This window comes from Copidosoma floridanum, unplaced genomic scaffold (assembly GCF_036245765.1).
Source record: "Copidosoma floridanum isolate Cflo_tuat_1 unplaced genomic scaffold, Cflo_Japanese_pri ptg000019l, whole genome shotgun sequence".
In the NCBI taxonomy this organism is placed as follows: Eukaryota; Metazoa; Arthropoda; class Insecta; order Hymenoptera; family Encyrtidae; genus Copidosoma; species Copidosoma floridanum.
In genome coordinates this window covers 14741403-14763018 of record NW_028321896.1, presented here as the reverse complement: position 1 = coordinate 14763018, position 21616 = coordinate 14741403, and the positions used below count along the sequence as shown (strand labels likewise).

The 21616-nt window shown below is 34.6% G+C and overlaps 4 protein-coding genes across 4 annotated transcripts; 3 read left to right on the top strand and 1 right to left on the bottom strand.

The window, feature by feature from the left end:
* The first annotated feature begins 369 nt into the window (after positions 1 to 369).
* Positions 370 to 5433, top strand: LOC106636592 (protein MMS22-like). Its single transcript, XM_089593117.1, has 21 exons — positions 370 to 508; positions 628 to 836; positions 945 to 1085; positions 1172 to 1325; positions 1395 to 1577; positions 1647 to 1760; positions 1824 to 2024; positions 2090 to 2352; positions 2430 to 2530; positions 2602 to 2774; positions 2836 to 3000; positions 3075 to 3309; positions 3371 to 3596; positions 3663 to 3759; positions 3837 to 4025; positions 4100 to 4285; positions 4357 to 4707; positions 4796 to 4998; positions 5092 to 5152; positions 5231 to 5280; positions 5357 to 5433. Exons 2-21 carry the CDS (start codon positions 631 to 633, stop codon positions 5391 to 5393), a joined length of 3336 nt encoding a protein of 1111 aa, XP_089449243.1. The 5' UTR covers positions 370 to 508; positions 628 to 630; the 3' UTR covers positions 5394 to 5433.
* Hmg-2 (High mobility group protein 2) lies at positions 4831 to 7403 on the bottom strand. Its single transcript, XM_014349005.2, has 6 exons — positions 7045 to 7403; positions 6796 to 6973; positions 6297 to 6627; positions 6135 to 6216; positions 5845 to 6060; positions 4831 to 5771 (listed from the first exon to the last, which is right to left on the bottom strand). Exons 1-6 carry the CDS (start codon positions 7121 to 7123, stop codon positions 5635 to 5637), a joined length of 1023 nt encoding a protein of 340 aa, XP_014204491.2. The 5' UTR covers positions 7124 to 7403; the 3' UTR covers positions 4831 to 5634.
* Positions 7404 to 8482: 1079 nt separating this feature from the next.
* LOC106636577 (protein lethal(2)essential for life) lies at positions 8483 to 9980 on the top strand. Its single transcript, XM_014348991.3, has 4 exons — positions 8483 to 8708; positions 8796 to 9046; positions 9194 to 9281; positions 9615 to 9980. The coding sequence occupies exons 2-4, from the start codon at positions 8801 to 8803 to the stop codon at positions 9869 to 9871; spliced, it is 591 nt and encodes a 196-aa protein (XP_014204477.2). The 5' UTR covers positions 8483 to 8708; positions 8796 to 8800; the 3' UTR covers positions 9872 to 9980.
* A 1574-nt stretch (positions 9981 to 11554) lies between these two features.
* On the top strand, positions 11555 to 12912 carry LOC106636618 (RPA-interacting protein-like). The gene is made up of 3 exons (XM_014349038.2): positions 11555 to 11743; positions 11902 to 12157; positions 12243 to 12912. The coding sequence occupies exons 1-3, from the start codon at positions 11648 to 11650 to the stop codon at positions 12560 to 12562; spliced, it is 672 nt and encodes a 223-aa protein (XP_014204524.2). The 5' UTR covers positions 11555 to 11647; the 3' UTR covers positions 12563 to 12912.
* The last annotated feature ends 8704 nt before the right edge of the window (positions 12913 to 21616 follow it).

Below are 21616 nucleotides of genomic sequence, written 5' to 3'. Positions count from 1 at the left end.
CGTTTGGCTAGGTATCGAAAATGGATTAAGGCTGCCTTACTTTCACCAAGGTTTCGCCAAACACTATGTATTTGTCGAAAACAAAGATAAAAAACTGATGGCTCAGTACAAATCACTCTACTTACAGTTATGAATAAATAAACAAAGTGATTTAAGAATAACTACGTTAATACTCATAGGTATCAGTTATCAGTATCACTGATAGCTATTCTACAATTTGAAAAAAGCGCGCCAATGTCAAAAGTGTCTGCTCAGTGCGCGCGCACGGTCTCGTAACCACGTGCATGTGTGTGTGTTCAAAACTTTTGAGAGCGCGCGCGATTGTCATAATAAGCAGAAAAAGTTTGAAGTTGGTTAGAAAACGTTTTCTGAAAAATTAAAATACATATTAAAGAAATATGATGTAAAAATGTTTATTGAATTGACGTGAAAATGGGTACCAAATAGTTTTTCCTAGATTTTTGCGCAAGTTTTTGATTCATCAACGAGAGAGGACGAAGTATCCGAGGTGTGTTTAGTGTTTGTTGTTAGCTGTGAAAGAAAGTTTTATTTTATTTTCAACTGTATAGAAATACTTTTTTCTTTTTTTGAAAAATTACGATTATAGTGACCGATTGTTTTTTTCAGAATATGCCTAAGGGAACTTTCAACTGCAGTGGTAAAGTGAACATAAATGACTGGCAATTAAATAATTCCAGCTTACTTCTTCAAAGAGAAGTTGACAATGTTTTGAATGGCAGAAGATCTCACTTAAATTTGAATTTTAATGTCTTTGACTGCGAACAGTCGGGAATCAGTATTTTATTGAATCTGAAACATTTTATACGGTGCATGGAGTAAGTAATACTTATCCATTGGCTCAAATTACTTTTTTTCTTATAGTAAGATGATTAGAAACTTGTGTAATCAGCTAGGTACAAACAAATATTTCTTTGACTTTTTAGAGCCAAAATGAAGCAGCTTGGTAGACACGAAAAACTTGCAACGTTTGGCAACAAAGTTGTTTCGAGCAGAGAAACAGACTTTTTTTCCATGAGAGAAAAGATTTGTGAATTCCTTTTTTATCTGAGAGATTATTTACTGAGGCAAGTATGGAATAACATTTTTACAACTAAGCCAGTATTATATCCTAGTTTCGTGTATTAATTTATTTTAATTGAAAATCATGTAGAATAAAGGAAGAAAATTGCACGTTAAAAGATGTAAACGAAGAGTCTGAAAAGCTTTTTGAAGATCTGTTGAATACAATCCACAGATATGGCAACCGATTGCGATATATTCCCGATTCTACGTTTCTATATGCTACTTCAAATATTGGCAACAAAGTACTAACCGAGAATATTATTTTTTCATTACAATTTCAATTTTCATGCAAATAAATCTTTACATTTTAGAACAATCAACCGGAGTACCACATGTTTCATCTACATTTAGATTTAAGATGGTTAGTGATTAGTCTAGTTTATACAAATTATCATTCTGGAAATGATTCATGCAGTAATTTTGAAAATTTAGAAAATTGTATTTATACTGCAATAGGGGACCTAATTTACATTGCACTCAAAATATTTGCAACAGTAAGTACATTTTATGAATGTTGATTACTATTACCGAGTCGAACAAAAGGTTTAATTTTTTTGTTGCAGATCCCTATTGAAGATTTAAGACTGAAAACACCGTATAGCTGCACATGCATTAGAGAACTATGGCTTATGCTACAGATATTCACAGACGATATCTTTGCAAAGAGTAAAAGTAAGGTAATAAGAATCAACTTATTAGTGTCCAAAAATTTTTATACAATTTTATTGTCATTATTGCAGATATTTTGGACATATGTAAACTCTATTTTAAATCAATCGTTTCCTAATGAAACAAACAAAAATATGCCAATGTTTGAAAAAAAAATTGACTTACCTCATTGCAAAAGTCCAGAATTGTTTTGCCTCTGGTTTATTTATCATCTAACGCTTTTGTATGGATACAGTGAGAATGGCAATCACTACAATAGTCCTTCCAGTAGAGTGAGAATTTTTACTATTGTATCACTAACTCATTGATTACTATTAACGTTCATAAATATCATTAGTTTGCAGAACTGCAGGAAAATGATAGTATCAGTGAGGTAGAAAAAATATTAAAGGCATATATAAATAAAGGAGGAAAGAATGGAGCCAGAGACGAGATAGACGAGGAGTTGTGTATCATGATACCCATGCTGCACACTTTGACATGTGAATGGTGGAAACCTCGCACTCAAATAATCACGTTATTGTGGGATTGTTTTCACAAACGACTGGATCAGCCATTTCTGATGCAAACTCGAGGACCCTGGTGTACATCCTCTGAAAAGTAATGACATTAAAACTATTTAACTTCAAAATATCCATACATTCGTATAATTTTTAATTATTTTTGTTATTTTACAGAAAAACGCCAATGGACATAATAATCCAAGTGAGAAACAGGCTAAAAAATAATTTTGAATTAGCCAACGAATCAAGTTTTGGATTGTTTTTACGACTATTGGGTAAACTAAAGACACTAGGAGATAACAAAACATTTTTACTAGCGCACAATTATTCATTATATCCTTTATAGGTATGTTTCTATTAAAGTACTACCGAAATGATACGAAAATCTTGAATCAAATAAGTGGACGACTTTATTCGAAATTCTCGCCAAAAAAAATTCAGGAATTTTCTGAAAGTGGACTCTTTAATTTCGTTTCTTTATTTCTCAATTTAGCTGTTACTTCGGATATGGTGAATGTGGTAAGTTGTTTTGAGCTTTCTGGTGTTATAAAATTTATTTTTAATCATCTTTATTGTTCAGTGTTCCAGGATGTTGAATTTATTGCCATCATTGTTGGAATTTGACGAATCAACGGGTGATAAAAAAGTTCGTTGTCTAATATGGAAAAGCAAACTTTCAGTTTTATTGCTGTTTAATGAGAAAAAATTGTCATTCAAAGACATAGCCGAAAGCTTCACCGAAACGGTAAATTTTTTTTTGTCTTCAATCGATCACATTGGTCTAAAATATAATACAATTATTAATTTGTCAATTACAAGGTAAATGCAGTAAGTTGCCGAACAGACGAATCGTCCCGTTCGATGATGACGTGGTTCATAGATGTATTGAGAATCATTTTGACCCAGAGCGAAGATTTTTCCCGTAGTGAGCACGTTTTTCTTGATGGCTGGATAGATCGCTACCTTGCGGAAAGCGCACCCAACAGAGTTGGAGTTTTGACCAGTACACTTTTGATGGTTTTTGATAAATGCAAAAGCTTCCAAAATACAATGGGTACTGAAAACAATTTCATCAACAAGCACATATTCTTAATGGGCTTATTGATTAATTTCAGGTTGCATACTGATGCTCGATTCGTTGTGGAAGCACGTCGCCATTAGAATTCGCTTAATGGTTGCTACTTGTGATTTGAGCAACGAATTTTACAAAAATCCTACAAAACTGGCTGCAGCTTTTACATTGGATGCGTGCCGTGATCCAGCCACTGCTAAAAAGTATTGTCACTCAGCCATCTCACTGTTTCAACATTTCACTGCCTCTCCCATAATAAAGGACTTGAGGTGTGCTAACATATCAATTTTAATTAACTGATTTGATATGAATGCTTATTGAATGATTGATTATAGGATTACGAGATTATACCTGACTCTGGTCTTAGAGAATGAAAACGCTGTGTTGAGTCTTAAAAGAGACATCAGCAATTTTAACATATGTTGTATACAGGTGAATTTTCTAAGTTTTTTTTTTTTTTTTTGCATTTGATGGTGAATTTTTCAAGAAATAATGTATGTTTTGTTTAGGCTTGGGTAAAATGCAGTATGTTAAACAATGAAAACAACGATGTCAGTGATTTTTTAAATAAGTACATTGTTAGTTTACCAGAAATCAGAGAAATTTTAAGTTCAGATGACGTGAACAATGTATTGAGAAGTAATGAGCCAATTATTAATTTCTTGCTCATTATTGCTAGGAAAAGAAACACTTTGACGGTATATCATTTTTTTTGAATTGTGAAACTATGACGTGTTAAATCTGTACTGAATTCAAAACATTTTTTTTATAGATCGAACATCAACGTGTTGCATTCGATTCTTTATGTAAATCATTTTTCCACAATGTTGACAAGTGGTCTATGTTGCTTAATGACGTGATAATGAACGAAGAGAATAAAGACTCAAAACTGTCTGTTTTTATATATCGCTGTATTGGGACACTGATCCTTTGTTGCTCTCCTATTTTATACGTTAAGGTTCGATATTACAATATCATTAATTTTCGGAATTTAAGTAAGAAAAAAACGAATTTCTTTAATTTTTTTAGAACCAGCCAAATAATACGTTACGATTGTTGATCAATAGAGTTGCATTGTCTCAAGAACAAGTAGCTCAGCAACATACTTTGAGAATATTTTCCATGATTATTTTAGGCATCGAAAATTTAACTATCAAATCAGATATTTCGCTGCAGCAATTAATCAGAGACCTATTTGAAAGATACCTTCCACTGTTGATATTGATAGACAAGAGCAACGGTAGCTTCAAAGTGACGGACACCCTTTCCAAGTGTTTCCTTGATGCTCAGCCTGATTTTGTGCATTTCATGTTAGTCACTTTGACTCGTAATTTTATCATCATACCTGGTGGTAACTCAACACACAAACATTGTCACTTGGTGAGTAAAAAAAAAAAAAAAAATATATCCAAGCATATGATGCAAGTGAACAAAATTTATTTTTTTTAAATGAACGTTTATTTTGCAGGTGATGTTACTGTTGAGAAATTTAGTTAGAGCCAGTAAACTTTACAGAATCAACATTCTAGAATCAATCATCACGGTTTGCATCTCATCCATACTTAATTGTTACATGCGAGTTCACGATCACCATCCACACAGACAGCAAACGCTCGATCTTTTGCGCGACGTCGCTGTTAACACGTATTATAAGGAAAGTTTTAAAATTAGGTACACCGTCGCATACACAATAAATGTATATATAAAAAAAATAAATAAAAAGTTTATCTTGCATGGTAAGTTCATTTGTCTTTTCTATTTCAGAGAAAAGATGAATGACACTGTCTGGAGTAATCTAGTCAAATATGTCCAGACAAATTCAAAAGTAAGTTTTGACTTTTTAAGCTGCATTCAAAAAATCAATCCTGAGTTATTCAGGTATTTGTTTCCTCGATTCGAGCAGGTAGTCTCGGAATGCGAGCGAAATAAACTACCGAACGCTGCAGCACTCAGGTAAGTCGTATTCATTTAATTAGGCTTAATAATTTCTTTACACAGACATAATTAAAATACATTTTGTTCTCCACAGATACGCATTCAGTAGCTTGAAAAGAAGCACAGAATGAGATAAAAGTTTTTGTTTATGTAAATACTGTCAACTTTAAAATAAATTACATTTTGAAAAAAAAAAGCTAATAACTTAAAAATTTAATTTTATCATTGTAGAAATTTTATACAATATGTACTAAAAGCCGTCAACTGCGTGACTTATTGACTTGATTTTCTGTGCCGAGGCCGATGGTGTTTCGCCGTAGAAGTCGTCGCTGTTACCGTCGTCGTCGCAGAAGCGACGCTTGGAAGCAAAGGTCATTTGATGAAGTCGAGGCGCGATACCGCGCTACGGAGACTGCTGCGCAGTGTTGGCTCCATGTTACCGTTCACCAGGCAATCGAGTTTCTCCACATAAGCATCGATATTTTGTAGAGTAGCACCTTGGTATGCACCTAGAGAAACGAAAGATAACGTTCATGGTTACGTAGGAAACAAATTTTTTTTTTTTTTTTTTTTTTTAAGAACCTGCAAGAGGTGTGTTTGAAAGACTCGTTGTAAGTTGAGACCGCAAATTATCTAAGTATCGTTGCAGTGCTTGATTAGCCGTTTCTTGATTACTCGTATCAGTCTCTAATCGAGTCACGGCTTGACGTAGACTTTCCACATGGCGCTGCAAAACAGCATTCTGAGATTCATAATCTGTTGTAGATTTGCGCAACTGCCTCAATTCCGCTTCGCATGCTGTTTAGAGAGGATTTTAACAAAAACTTTTATAGAGATGTATGAATTAATTGAAAAGGGGGAACGTTACAAACCTTTGTTGTGTTCCAAAAATTCTTCGGTGAAAATTGGAATTTCAACAGTACCATTCTCGTCAGTTTTTCCTTTTTTAGGGTCCTGCAATATGTTCAATTGTTTTATGCTGTAGTATTTTCACAGAATATTAGAAAATGACTGATTTAAACTTGTATACATACATTAATTTTCGATAAAGGAGTAGGAACAGAAACAGAAATTGTAGTAGCAGCAGTGCTGGCTGGACTGTCAGTTCCATTTTTCTCTTTTTTCAAGTCATTTTTTTCTTCAGCAGATTGTTGTTTTTCTAAAAACAATCTATAAGCATCTGTTTGCTTATAATCATTCATTTCTCTGTTATAACGCTCTTTATCCTGCTCTGCTGCATCCAAGTACTGTTTTTTCTCATTTGATGGAAGAACATTCCATTCAGCAGCCAAAAACTTGGTTATTTCGGAAAACGGCATTGTTGGATGCTCAGTTCGAACTTTTTCTCTATGATCATTTAAAAATCTAAAAGAAAATTTTAATATAAATTTTTAAAATCAATCATTGCAAGACATTTTTGGACACGTCAAAACAATGTCATATCAATTGACTTTTCTATTATTATTTAAAATAATTTAAAAAATAACTGTAGCATTAAAATATCAGTAAGGTTGTTGAATTATTGTTTTTTACCTGAAGTAGCCAGTGAGAGGTTGTTTCGGTGCTTTTGCATCTTTAGGACATTTTTTTCTTTTCTTAGCTTTCCCTACTGCATTTGTGCCTGATGCTTTTTTAGGTGTACTATTTTCTTTTACTGGTTCTTTTTCTTTGGGAGCATCAGTTTCTTCTCTCATTTCTGTCTCTTTGTTACCTATCAAAATATCACATTTATTAAAATTTTCAATTTTCTTATGAAAAAACTGATGAATGAACAACACTTACATTTCTTGTTAGAAAGATCTGTTCCATTCATATTGGAATGTGACGTCTGACTAATATTGTCAGCAATACGCATATCCATGTTGGATATTATTTTTTTAGTCTCAGTTAATAAAACACACAACTACTTATAATAATAATTAATAAAGTAATAATGATTCCTAGTAATGCTGCAGCACAAGTCTTTTCATATGAAATCAAAAGGTCAAAAACTTCAAGTATCACATGAATGAGGCCTATTATGTACGAATATCTCCATAAATATGCAAAATAAAGAATTTTTATGTGCAAAAAGTAAAAAACTACTCGAGTAAAAAAATTTTTTTCCAGCTGGTACGCGAAGTTTTGTAGGTTAAGATCAAAAACTTTTTTCCTTGTTGCAGATCAGTATATACATATATATGCACACACAACACAAATATGTATGCTGAAGTTTTTACAATGCATCGGCATTCGGCAACAGCAAATACAAAAATCCGATCTATTTAATTGTTTCTAATTCAAGTATACGTTTGCACATTAATTGCATGAGTCGTTCTAAACTGTAACTGAGTAAAAAAAAAAAAAAACAGTTAAAAATGTAACTGTATTCATGTATTTTTTTTAACTGTAATCACGTGTTTTCTAGCTAATATTTAATAGTAAGTAGCTGTTTTTTAGCTGAAAATTTAAGCTGTAAGTAAATCCATGTGCGGGTGCCCAATCAAACATTTTTTTTATTTACGTATACTTTACTTGAATTTTCCAGTAGCCATATTGGTGTTACTATGAGGGTGGCAACGCAATAAAAAAGGGGGAGTAAACTAATTTATTGAAATTCTCAGTAATGGCAGAGTATTTTATTTCATCAACTTAAAAAGCTTCAAGTAGCTTAGTACCCTAATTTTGATGTTGCTATCTATCAATGCTATCCATATAATAAGTAAAAATAATGTGTGGCCACCAAATTCATGTGCATTTTAACGTGTACGCAAATAACATTTTTTACAGGGTAAACGCACATAAATTTACAGCTGCAATTTTCAGCTAAAAAAACACATACTTAAATACAGTTAAGTTTTTCGCTTTGAACTTTAAACTCCAATAAGCTCAAGCGCTCGTCGAAATTGAGAACATGCCCGTCTTCTCAGACAATAGTTATGAAAATTTTTTTTGCATTTGTTACAAACGGCATTTCGTGTGTTCAAGACAAGTAATAAAAAAAACCCCTCACGCGTAGATGTAGCGCAGTCTTAATCGTTAAATCGTTTGCATATCGTAATTTTTGGTAACAAAAACATGGTAACGATCACGAGGTCGCCGATGTAGGAACTCTCATATTATACCTATTGTGGTCATTAAAACACAACAAAAACGTTAATGAAAAGGGTTAGTGTTTTGGTTTGGTTTAGTACCTATACCTAATCTATTACGAAAACAAAAACGAGAGGCTTCCAGAGATTTCCGCGAAAAGTCAAGTCAAAAGTAGCAAACGTTGCCTGACGACTCGACAAAATTCTATAAATACAGGCGGCACATTTATACCGGCAATCAGTCGTTGCTAAGCCAGCGCAGCTTAAAGTAGCAAACTTAACCAATAAGTTGAGTAGTGAGCGCTTAGCCCCTTCGTTCATTTGAGGAAGCGACTTCTTATTTATTCGTGTTTCTCAACGTCGGTTTACGAAAAGGTAAATTGTTTAAGTTACCTATGTACAGTACGTGAGCAACTTCGTAAGAAATGCATAAATTTTATTTTTATTTTCTCCAATTGACAGGAACCATGTCTCTCGTACCACTGTTGTTCTCGAACTGGTGGCAAAACCTGGAGAGCCCGCACCAACTCCTAGACCAGGATTTTGGCTTGGGTTTAGCATCTAACCAGCTCGTCCGTCCCAACGTGTTGGAGCAGTACTATCTGTTGCCCCACGAAGAAAGACGCTGCCCTGCTTCGAGGTACTACCGTCCGTGGGCCGAGCTTATGCGACAGGCAGAAGGAGGCGGTATTTCTACCGTTAGTGCTGATAAGGTATTTTTTTGTTTCTCAATTACTAAGAGAACCCGCATGATTTCCTAAATTAATCTTGATTATGCTTACGAGACGAACTATGTGATGCATGATTTTAAGTGTTTTTAAAAGATTAAAACTTACATGGAAAAAATATATATTTTACAGGGTGGTTTCAAGGCTCAAGTAGATATAAAGCACTTTGATCCGAGTGAAGTCTCTGTGAAGGTTGTTGACAATTTCATTGTTGTCGAAGGTAAGAGTCACTATTCTATCGTAAAATTTCAGTTATCTGTAAGCCATTATTTTAACTTGCACTCTTAACTACAAATACAAATAGTAATCGATTATTTTAAATTATTAGTTAAAAGCAGTGCAATACCCTATTATTTTATACAAAGTACCTAGTATTCAGTTGGCACTGGTATGAGTTTCATTCATTTTGTTTGTCTGTGTAACTGTTTAAAAGCTTTAAATGTTAGTGCTGTAAAAGAAAAGTCCAAGTAATATTAAATGGGGTTGATAAAATTAATAAAAACCAAATTTTATAAGCCAAGTCGATAAAAGTCAATTCGTTTTTGTATTGCAGGAAAGCATGAAGAGAAAAAAGATCAACATGGTTTGATTTCTCGGCAGTTCGTTAGGAAGTACATGGTTCCAGAACAGTGCGATATCAACGGGGTCGCTTCCAGTCTCTCATCAGATGGAGTACTTACCATAAGTGCTCCTCGCAAAGAACAACCAAAATCAACCAACGAAAAAGTCATTCCAATTGAGAAAACTGGAAAACCAGCCATCCAGGAATCTGGTAAGAAAAGCGAAGAAAAATGTGAAAAGAAAGAGTGATGACTTAATATTATGTGAAATCTTGAGATTATAAATTTCTGTATTATCTTAAAAATTATAAAACAAAATTTTTATTATACATGAAGACTTGATACATGTAAGTTTGATTTTCATAACGAAATCAATAAAATATTCGTTAAACGATATAAAAATGTTCTAATAGATGATTAAGTATTCCTTATTTCCTTGATTGCAATTTGGTTAAAAATGCCATCTATCAATGTAATAATTTATTTGATGACTTAATAAGAATTTACAAACGGAATTGGTTGTCAAAGCCTTTGGCAGAATATCTGTGCCAAGATTTAATTAAGAATGAATAGATTTTATACGTTGTGAGTCATTTAATGCGATTGTATTGATTACATGAAACAGTAAAGTATAAATAATAATTAAAATTTCTTGAAACAATATGTTACAGAGAGGGGGGATCATTAGTAAAACTGTCGATAAGCTGGAGAGAATATCGAGATACTCGATCTTACATGAATTATTACATTAATTTGTTTTTATTAGATTAAAAGTGTACAATATACACACATTGAGGTAAGAATACTAAAATATGTAAAAAAAAACTGTATCTAATTAATAAACAAGTATAAATTTGTCACTGATAAAATTAAATTCTAGTAAAGTTAAGTAGTTTCATCGTTCATCACTTTTGTCAAATACATTCATGGTGAAACGGACAATTACATTTTACTCAATTGAAAAAAAATTTTTATTTAAATTTTTTAAAACTAAAAAAATATTTTTTTTGCTTCACAACTATAGCGCTGCCTAGCGGAAAAAATTAATTTTTTTTCACAAACAAATATGCTCATTGCTGATCAGAGCTTTACAATTTTCAAGAAAAACAATCAACTGTTACGTGGAAATATTATTAATATAAAACAAGTGTAGCTTAATTACTTGATTAATTTTTATTTTATTTATCGTTAGTAAGAAGTAACAAATTATTCAACAATAATAAGTACCATTAAGTGGATTGTGACTAGTAAAAATAATCCTTATTGTAATCCTAAAAACTATCATTAAATTGTATTAACTCAGTCCAATTCAGTATGAATACTCGTAATCTTGTGATGTTTCCATCACAAATTCTATTATATCGTCGATATCATTAAGGTATAAATATTTTCGAAATAATTTATCATCCATCTCCTTATTCAATAAAAATCGTGTTACATCATATTCACCACGTAAGAATGACATGGTCTGTAAATCGTATCCGAATTCATTTATAGCTTGAAGATCTGCTTTATACTCCAAAAGAATCTTGACTACCTCAACACTTTTTGCACGGTGTATGTATACTGGTCACCACGTGAAATGTAATTAATCTTTTGACTGCAGATACATTATTTTTAATGACTGCCATACGTAGTTGATGATTTATATCCGTAACATCAATTGTTCTTCTCTGAACTACGTCTATTCCGTCTGGAGAAACCAACTCTGTTGCGTTGTTTGATGACATAGCTTATAATATTTTATCCCAATCCTGAAAACATTAAAACTGATAAGATAAGTTTCCGTGCGAGTGAGTACTAAATTTATAAAACATGAATTCATTATTTTTAAATGTTCCCGGGCTATACTCTCTCAGGAACATGGCGGACATCTTTTTCTCTCACGGTGTCCGCGCTGAACTCCGTTTTAAAAACACAAGTGTTTGGATGAGTCAATGTGCAAGTCAATGTAGTGAAAAAAACTCTGGTTGAATGTCAAAAATTTTAAAATTAAAGATTGATTGTAAAATAACTAATAGTCAAGATGATGGTGAGCCCGAATTCGGCAAAAATAAAAAATGTCAACGCTGCCAGGAAAATTAAGAACGGCTCGCCAAAGATACGCGAGACGCTTCGACAGGTTAGTTTTTTTGTACTTCTTTTTTTTTTTTTTGTTTTTTTTTTGTTTTTTTTTTAATACTTGTTAAAAATATTGTTCTTGTTGATGGTAAAACGTAGTAATCTTGTAATGTGAATCACAAGTATTTGTGTTTTTTTTCTGCTGTTTTATACATTTAGAAGTTTCGACAACGAATGCACGAAAGGCGCGAGCAAATATTTGTCATGAGGAGGCATGGAATGACTGACTACTCTCAAGAAGTAAAAAATGCCCTGACAGACATTGTTCACGAAGAATTTGACAACATAGCAGCCATGGAGTGGTTTAATTCTCCTGAAGAGCAGCGCCAACGGCAGTTGATGGACCTTGGTGTTTCTAGGATTGACGAGACCTTTAATGAGGATGAAACCGCAGAGATCGAAGAGTCCACAGAAGGTAGTATTGACAATTGAATGATACATTCTCTTCTGATACGTTGATCGTAGGCATGACATTTGAATATGATTATGTTTCCCCAAAGAGCAATGGATTCTCGAAGAATACCAACGAATATTGTGGGAACAAAAGCAAATTTCTTCTCTCTTCAATGAGGACGTGATGTGCCCAATATGCCTGAAAGGCTTGCTTCATGAATCCCCAAATTGTGTTACTTGCCGTCAGTGTGGCCTGAACTTGCCAATGCAATTTGGATTGGAAAGCTTGAAACAAAATATTCAGGAACATGTTAACACTCATTCCGCTGCATGTTTGGATGTACCAAAGTTTTCAGTTTTCCGTGACGGTGACAATGTTTCGTTATGTTTCTCGTGTGCTTCGTGCGATATTTTTGAACTGGTATAAAATTAAGTAATAAGTTTCGCGAAGCTACGTTAAATCTTTTTGTATATTTATTTCTGCACCAAATGTTTCAAACATTGTTTAAATTATTTATGTATTAAATCGACAAGGAGCAAATGGCTGTGTCATTTAGAAAAACAAAATAATACACTGATATTTTTTACAATCTGTGTACATACTGTAACCCGAGAATGTATGTTCAGTATTATTATATTTATCACTAAGAAAACTTTATTTTGAAGCTTCTTTAATATGATTTCTTTGCTATAAGACTTGATGATTGTTTATTTACTTCAATTTTTTCTCTAAAAAGGGTTTATGTTATGCCACAAATCTTGCAGAGACTTTGAATGCTTTTGTACATAATTAATTATAAATTTATTTCACAATAAATAATTTTTGATATAATCTTGTTTACATGCTGGTGGCAGTACTGTAATATCACCTATACAAATATTTTCCTATCCCTATCTTAAATTGATTAAAACAAGAATGGGATTCGCTCAGAATTCGTTTGAAAGTACTTAGAATATTACAGCAAAAAATACAATGACACGAAGCTTTCAACGATGTAATCTCACCTTTCACGTCAAGAACTCAAAATCCCGAATCTCCTACTCCAAATAACATGAGATGATACGTACTTGGAACTCTGTAATAGTAATGCCTATGTTGTTCCATTCAGATGAAGAAATCCGCTTTTATTATCAGTGACGTTCAGGTAAATCACATTGCACATACTTTAAAATCAATCACCTACGTTTAACTGTTAAAATCGTGTAGCCCATAAGTGTTGCAAGTTTGTTTGGAATTACCTATAAAATGATAATATTTTCGAAACGATGACATTGTTCAAGAGTAGTTAGTGAATAAATAATACAAAATATAGAGTTGTATTACATGCAAAGCTACGATGTTGAGAGATTTGAATTTCGAAAGGTCTTTGTGTAGAGTCAGACGTGATGAAATGTTGAACGATAAGTGTCTGCATTTACCGTGTGCACGGCTGAAATTAGGGTGATCTGTAATGCAATAAGCAGCACGTGTGCGTAACAATACACGTCGTTGGCACCGCTTAGTTAGCCGTTCAATTGTTTCGATCGGCAAAAATTTGTATTGCAATTACACATATATAATGATATATTTAAATCATTACGATTGTTTTTGCTACTTTTTTTTAGCCGAAATGGTACATTACGTCACTAGGGCGCAAAATACAAACTTGTACTTATGTGCCCGAGTCGCGTATATACTGTTTTTCTTACAAAGGCGTATATACCTACTACTGTTTTTCTGACAAAGGGCGAAAAGTGAAATTTTGTACCCTAAAAATTCGAGGAAGCTTCGATTAGATAATTTTCATACTTACCGTTTTATTCTTTTAAACCTAAGAATGTCTCGTATATTTTACCGATTAATTTTATGGCCAGTTCAGTATCGAGAGAAATTAATAACGATTAAATTTCAAATACAAGTAGTGGCTCTTGTCATTTCGCAAAGATAAACGTATTTTTATTTAAATGGAATTTTGTGTTTTCATGGCCCCTGTTTGATTTACATAAACAAAAATTTCACCAATCGCTAGGTCACTTGAAAAATCGGTTCATAATTTCTAGCCAACCAGAATTAGGATAAACGAGGAGTGTGGTGGCGCTGTAAATGTAATTAGGAAAAAAAAAAAAAAAAAAAACCATATTTTCAGAGATAACAACGCATTTTTTTTCAAACATAAAAAAACTCTCGTCCTCCTTGGCGGGGGGAGGGGGATTGGCAACGACACAATATAATTCATATTTGTATATACATACACGAGTACACACACAATTGCATGATGATTTAAACCTACAACAATAATCTGTACATATATATAATAATATATATACTTACTCAATAGACTCACTAACACACACTAGAAACTCGACCTTGCACAGCTCTATCCTTGCGACTATTTTCAATCTGCTGAGGCGAGAGTTTTCTAACTTTTCCACGACACGACGCGTCGCGTCGCCCGTTTTTTGCACACACACACATACACAAACGATCGTGTACTTATACTACTTATATAAACATAAACCTACGTGTTTTGCGTAATTGCGTTTTAAACTAAAATATATGTCTCTCACACTCCAACTCTATAATATATCCTTCTCTCTCCTATCCTATATATAATACGTATGCGCGCATACACGCGCGACGTACAAGTTGCCAATAAAATTTTTCATCATACATGTGACGCGCTTTACGTAAATGAATACATTATTATTATTACTATTATTATTATTATTATTATTATTATTATTATTATTATTATTACATATACCTGCTTTTTTACACTCTGTCAACTTAATTTTTTTTATCTCGCTTCCTGTTACACCTAACAAATTGTAAGTAAGTGTTACAGGTCAGTGTTGTAAGTTGTGCAGATTTGTTTGGTGTAACTGATTGTGTACACACATACACACACGCGCGCGCTCGCGATGTAGTCTGATTTGTTGTTTACAAGCCATGTATAAAGTAATTTGTTATGTCGAAAAAAAAAAAAAAAGGAATCTATATACACATAATAGGTACATTATGTCGTTGCGTAGATCTCGCAAGAGTAGACGACTGCGTTGTTAATTTAGTTCGATTATTTTGCGCATAATATTGCAGCTTCGCAGTCGTGTTGAGAATACAATTCGTTCTGTGGATCCGACAATCGTTACCTGTGTCGAGTACAGCGTGCACTTTCCGTTCAAAGCTATATTGTGAAGTAAATCAGTAGTATAGAGTAGCTTTGATCAGACGTGGCAGTATATAGTACAACGTGGGTAAAAAAAAAAAAAAAAAAAAAAACGCGTTTACAAGTCCCACGTGTGCCATTGAAGGATTTTCGAATGATCTCTCGATCGGCGTATAGCTTGAGATAAACAAAAACGACGAAAAACGAAGATCGGCAAGTTTCGCGTGACAAATAAGTAGAGTCTGCGGTCGCGAAACAAGTGGCGTATCGCTCGGCGAGGCTTGATCGAGCGCTTCCCCGTTTTTGCGCTTCCGACAAGTCTTTCGCGTTGTTTTATAAACATCACCCTCGAGTCGAGCCGCTCTGCGTGAGCCAGTGACGAAAAGCCGGTCCATTGTGTCAAATTCTATAATAATGGAAGTTTTCGTGAGAATTTTTAGTCCATGGACCCGATAAAAATCCAAAATATTGACATTTATTGGGGGGGGGGAGTACTCGAGCCCTCCTTTTTTCAGGAACTTTGTGAGAGGGACGACGATTTTTTTTACTAAAAACACCAATTTCGCGTGAAAAGTAAATAAAAATATGTATACGTGGAGGTTGAGGTCTAAAGGTGAGGCTCCGTGTGACTTGCAATCCAGCCTCGGCAATTAATTTCAAAAACCATATGAAAACTCTTTAAAATCGTGCATATTATGTTATATACGTAACGGCTGATTTTTCGAGGAAGCAGCTCAAACGCGTGCACGTCTATTCAACAATTCGACGCGAAAATGTGTATATATTAATAGAGAGATCGCGGAGGTATAGTATCGTCTCGCTCGCCGGCGAAGGCTGAGACGTAAATTATTTTTTGCACGAGCACGTGCATACCGATTCGAGGCGCAAACGCCCCGACATGCAGCTGCGTTTCTTGATGAGCCGTGGCGAAGAAAAGAAAAAAAAAAAAAAAAAAAAAAAAAACTAAGCGTGGCGACGCGGCTCGAGGCTTCGTTTGACGTAGTTTACTTGATTTTTGTAATTTTCCGGGAGTTTTGGTCTTTTCGCTGTTGCGGTGCACGAGAGAGGGGCGTGTTATTGCTTGTTAAGTTGGGCGAGTGGCAAATTTTAACGGCTTTAATTTATGATGGAAAGAGCGTCATATGACGGCGGTGCGCACAGAAACCGTGTGTTTGGGTTGGCCGGTAACACTGTTGTTGGATTTCGTGTATTAAACTGACGAATGAGTGGTATGGTTTTTTTTTATCTCGACTGGTTTCTTTTCTTTTTTTTTTTTTTTGTTTTCAACATTTATATTTGCCGACACAATTATTGAAAAATTTTGTTTATAACTGTACTTATGAAACGAAATTCAGCAAAATGTTTCTACCAAAAAAAACGCATTTAGAGAATAATTTTTATTTCAAAGTATTTGAGCGAATTTGAAAATTTAATACATAAAAATTTTTGTTAAGCACATTATTATGAGTAGAAATAAAAAAAAAAAAAAAATAGTGTTTGTAGGAAAAGTTATAAGGGAAAATATTTGAAAAATAATCCATACCCGAATTTTACCTTGATTTGATGAAGTTGAGGTAAGAGTTGATGGATTATTGCATAAAAATAATTTTTGCTACATTTACGCACATTCTGGATTTGAATGTGTTTTTAATAGAGATAACTATTGTACCACGTGTTTTTAATACTTGGCAAAAAATAAACAATGTCACGCCTATATATATAGAATAGATATACGTAAGATGTTTCACAAACACGAAGTCGACAACGTAAATAAATATTAGGCGAGAGAAGAAGGTCCGCTAATGCGTTCACACTTGCACGACGAGACTCAAGAGTCAGTAAAAGCTCGAGTTCGTCTGAAAAAAAAAGCCCACGCTCATTTTTCGTCACAAAAAATTGACGTGCACACCCTCGTTTGAGTACGGCAAGAGCGCGGATTTTCGTATAGATCACGCGTTGACACGCCGAGTGAAGAAGCGCTGGCTATTTTTAATGCGAGAGAGGGAAAAAATGTATGGCTGTTATTTCATCAGTTGTGTATTAATACAAGCCACGATCTATCGAGCGAAAAGCCTTTTTTTTTACTCCTTTCATCCTCTGTTTGTTTTTTTTTTTTTTTTTTTTTTTTTTTTTTTTCAAATAAATAAACCTTCCGATCGCTACCCACGAGCTCATCCAAGTGTGTCCAGTGATAAATTAATTTTCAAGTGAACGATTGATTTCGGTAATACTTTTGTCATCAATATTAGGAAACTTTATTTTTTTTGTTTCCGACAATATTTATTTCTGATTATGTACCCATGCACGTAATTACATGCATATTCATAAAGTTTTTTTTTTTTTAACTCTTGTTTCATTTTTTTATTATTTATGGCACTGAATAACAATGATTTTGCTGGCTGGCAAAATCTGGAGTATAATATGATGCATTCCAAGTATTGGTGCCAAATTTATTCACAATAATCAGACCAAAAGGTGTATTGCACATAATAATATATTACGTGTGTTGCATTAGTTATGTGAGATTCACTATGTGGTATTTTATAAAAAAAAAAATAATAATAATAAGTTGACTGTTTCGGTGAGTAAAGAGACGGAAAATCGGATCGTAGAAGGAGAAAAAGGATAAAGAGAGCAAGCTATGATACTATATTTGGGACGTTAAGATACTTGCATACACATACGCACAATGGTATTTTTAGAGCGTTTGCATGTGCTACTTGCTTACTTTTACCTGATAATGTCTCGATCTTCATTCATTTCGTTTTTGCCTTTGTTTTTCGGTATTGCTTATTTTTGACAATTGCATTACATCGGGTGACCAAAGCCGATCTATTTGTCATTCGATCTACTGAAAGTGATTGCGAACAAAAAAAAAAATTATAATAATAAGACGATAAAATAAGCTGAAAAAGTTAAAATTAACTGTTGTAAAAAAAGCTCATCCTTTGATTTGTCTTAAAAAAATTATGAATCCTAAACTTAAAGTAGTTCAAGCAAAAGCTCTTGGTTTTTTTTTTAAAATCTAGCCTCGGTTTGAACTTTCACGATAACTTATGAATGTGATTGGATACCCTCTCATGGGTGGTTCATTCAGTTTGCGATTGAGGAATGAAACAAAGAAGCGATCGTTCGTCACGGATAAAAAAAAATTGGATCCAACTACCCACAAATTTAATACTTCCTCTTACTAAACTGTACGAATTGGTAGCGAAAATTTTCCGAGGCTTACGAATAAAAGAAAATGAAAAAAAAAAAAAAAAAAACCACCCAAGACAAATAACTTCAAGACAGGCATTATACGTTTCATCGGTTAATTAAGTCAAAGTGACTGTACATGCCCACGTCCAATATATTTCACTATTAGACCGCGCTTAAGTGATGCCCAACAGGTGTTTGTCTAATTCGGATGAAACTTTACCTAATGTATATGTACATACACACACACTCCCAGGTCGTACCCATCGACTACTGCTATTTTACGTTGAAATCGGGAACAGCGCGTTTTCATAATTAAATTATCTTCTTCAGTTTACATTCCAAGTGTACATTATACATGTGTACCATTGTATTCCTGATAATATCATGGTACTGAAAATAACGTAGCAAAAAAAAACATGTAAAATTTATGCAGTAATAATAAATTCTTGTATGCAACGTAGAAAGTAGAAAAAATATTGTAAACAACCAGTAAACTATTTTTAAGTATTTCAACAAATGTCAAACTATCTGTTTTTTTTTTCCAAATTATCCGACACGTTCTTTCTCCTGCCAAACAAAATGCCTCATTTTTTCTGGAATAAAAAATTTGCCAAGTATTAAAAGGAAAGGAAAAAAAAAAAAAAATTGCAACTCGGAGTATTTGAAAAAGTATCCGTGCCCAAGTCATGTGTTCGCCAGTATACCAAATAATCATCGCAACACAAACATCACAAGTAATTTCTCTTCGATTGAGTGTACAATTAAAATTAACTTAACCGTACAACGAATCGGATATAAATCACACCAGTGCGATTTGGAACATCTCTGTCGCTGCGCTATTCATCTACAAGTGCAGCATCCACAGCGAAGTCTCAGGTGGTAATAGAAGTTTCGCGGCAGTCAAACGATGATAATAATAGTAATAATAAGAAGGGAGCGAGAATTATATACCTGACGGCTAGGGCTATTTATACGCCGCTCCGATATTACTCATCCGAAATCTTGTGCACCGAGCCCCCCCCCCCTCTCCTTGTCTCGTGTACCCATACCCGCGGTGGGGACCTCGCGGCATTCAAGGTTCCTTCCTCGCAAACTCGATTCTCGTACAGCTGCCGCCGCTACCTATACACACGCACATCCATCGTCGGTTTTTTTTTTCTTCTTCTTCTTCCCCTCCGATTTTCACCGCAGCCGCCAAGGAGTCCCGGGATTTTCGCCGTCCACGCCAACAAGGCCCTACACTGGCTCTATTTCCGAACGTATAATCGCCATGCGTAAGGATTACTCTTTGTCTTTCGGACGTTCGATGGCCACCCCTCTCTCTCTCTCTCTCTCGCTAAGCTCGCGTTTCTGCCGGTGTACGAGCTTGGACCGAATGTTTCGTTTGCCAGCTTCGATTGAGTTGAGCCAATCGATCGCTGGAGGGGGATGGGGGGGGGGAAGATTTATCGCGCCGGTTTGGTGGTTCGGTGCGATGCGTGTGTTTTTACGCTTCTGCGAACATTTTTATCCTTTGACGGGTGTACGTTACGAGCCGAAAAACTTATAGGATGAAATGATCGGCATTTTTACCCTATACCCGTTAGATCTTTCTTTCGTCTTGACCGTGTGGGGCTCGTAAACCGTCTGTTTATAGATAAATTGTGCGTGTGTTGCATAATTGCACGCGCACGAGAGATATTATATTCCGTCGATGGGTGAGAGTGTGTTTTTGTACTCGAAATTCTAAAGTTTCTTTTTTTTTTTTTTTTTTTTTTTCCTACCGTGTTTAATCCTCCGTGTGAGGCCAAAAAAAATCAAGAATAAAAATATGAATTATTTTCTATGCAATGACAAAATAAAAGGTAATATTTTATTCGGGGAGAGTTCAAAGTGTGTGAGCTGGGCAATTTTTTTTTTTGTCAGTTCTGCAGTGTTAAATATTTAAAAAAACAGCTAAAGAGAAAAACGTCAGGCATTATTTCATTTTTGCTCACAAATTTCCTTAACAATCGAACTTAAATTTTTTGCAGGATTGCTTGTGTACGTAAATAAGAGCAACTCTTTCCGCTGTAAGCCAAGAGAGAATGAAAAATAAGCGTATTTGCAGTAGCTATCGTTGAAAATCAAAAATGCGCTGGACCTAATTTTTTTTTTTCCGACGAGTAATCCATTCAGAAGCTAAAGCCGTAAAAATATTTTCTTCTATGCGTGAAAACTTATTTTCCTCGTTGCATTTGTGACACATTTTCACACCCAGTGGTGTTTTTCTAAAGGATAGAAAAAAGTAGGGGGAAAAAAGCACCTCCGCCATCCCGATGTTGCGACACCAAGATTTTATTTTAAATCCACGTAAAATCCATTCGAGAGCCAATGCCAAATTCGGCCCTCGATTTGCTTGTTCGAGCTAAAGCCACCCCAATCAAACGTACGAGTTGGTTCAAAGCCCGGAGTCTTGCTCGATGCTATGAATACTTTTTTTTTCCCCCCTACCACCTGCCGAAGAAAACGAAGTTATTAATAAGTACCGACACGTGGCATACATCGCTTAAAAGAATCTTCAATTACGGTTACTATACAATATGTTGTCTTACGAGAGGGTTAAAGGGAGAGAGAAAAAAAAAGGATTCACCCCAACCACCGAACTGTTTACCAACAAGAGAGAGAGGACCCACAAGCTCCGCATAGTCGTAGACACTCGAGTCTTATTAATGGCCCCTCTTTCGCGTAAGGCTCGCGGAGCGGCTGTAATCGAAGAAATCGAGCAACGACATCTACTTACCTTTATTTTTTATTTTGTTTTTTTTTACACCTTGCTCGCATCAGTCCTCCGTTGATTCCAACAACGCCTTCTCGCGACAGCGTTTTTCGAGGTGCAAAAATTTTTCCTCCGAGCTCGCGGTTTAATTTAAATCGCCCTCCTTCCCTCTTGAATAATCTGTCCATACCAATAAAATCATTGCACCTATACACACCAAAAACAAATTAATGTATATATACATATCGAGTTCACGGGTGACGATCGTATACATTCATTACCTCGTGCTGTTTTAACCCCCCTTCCCCTAGGCGCGCCTAATTTACTGCACGAGCTGTTGTGCTAAATGCGCGCGGCCGGGTTTCGTTAATTAGCAATCGAACGATTTTGCAGTTTG

Bases quoted from the DNA above. Each gene is read 5' to 3' on its own strand.
- LOC106636592 (XM_089593117.1), top strand. From the start codon at position 631: ATGCCTAAGGGAACTTTCAACTGCAGTGGTAAAGTGAACATAAATGAC. The intron at 2,353-2,429 runs GTAATGACATTA...GTTATTTTACAG, and splicing joins TGGTGTACATCCTCTGAAAA to AAAAACGCCAATGGACATAA. The intron at 3,760-3,836 runs GTGAATTTTCTA...TGTTTTGTTTAG, and splicing joins TTAACATATGTTGTATACAG to GCTTGGGTAAAATGCAGTAT.
- Hmg-2 (XM_014349005.2), bottom strand. From the start codon at position 7,123: ATGGATATGCGTATTGCTGACAATATTAGTCAGACGTCACATTCCAAT. The intron at 6,974-7,044 runs GTAAGTGTTGTT...ATATTTTGATAG, and splicing joins AGATCTTTCTAACAAGAAAT to GTAACAAAGAGACAGAAATG. The intron at 5,772-5,844 runs GTTCTTAAAAAA...TCGTTTCTCTAG, and splicing joins TTCAAACACACCTCTTGCAG to GTGCATACCAAGGTGCTACT.
- LOC106636577 (XM_014348991.3), top strand. From the start codon at position 8,801: ATGTCTCTCGTACCACTGTTGTTCTCGAACTGGTGGCAAAACCTGGAG. The intron at 9,047-9,193 runs GTATTTTTTTGT...TATATTTTACAG, and splicing joins CTACCGTTAGTGCTGATAAG to GGTGGTTTCAAGGCTCAAGT. The intron at 9,282-9,614 runs GTAAGAGTCACT...TTTGTATTGCAG, and splicing joins CAATTTCATTGTTGTCGAAG to GAAAGCATGAAGAGAAAAAA.
- LOC106636618 (XM_014349038.2), top strand. From the start codon at position 11,648: ATGATGGTGAGCCCGAATTCGGCAAAAATAAAAAATGTCAACGCTGCC. The intron at 11,744-11,901 runs GTTAGTTTTTTT...TTATACATTTAG, and splicing joins TACGCGAGACGCTTCGACAG to AAGTTTCGACAACGAATGCA. The intron at 12,158-12,242 runs GTAGTATTGACA...GTTTCCCCAAAG, and splicing joins GATCGAAGAGTCCACAGAAG to AGCAATGGATTCTCGAAGAA.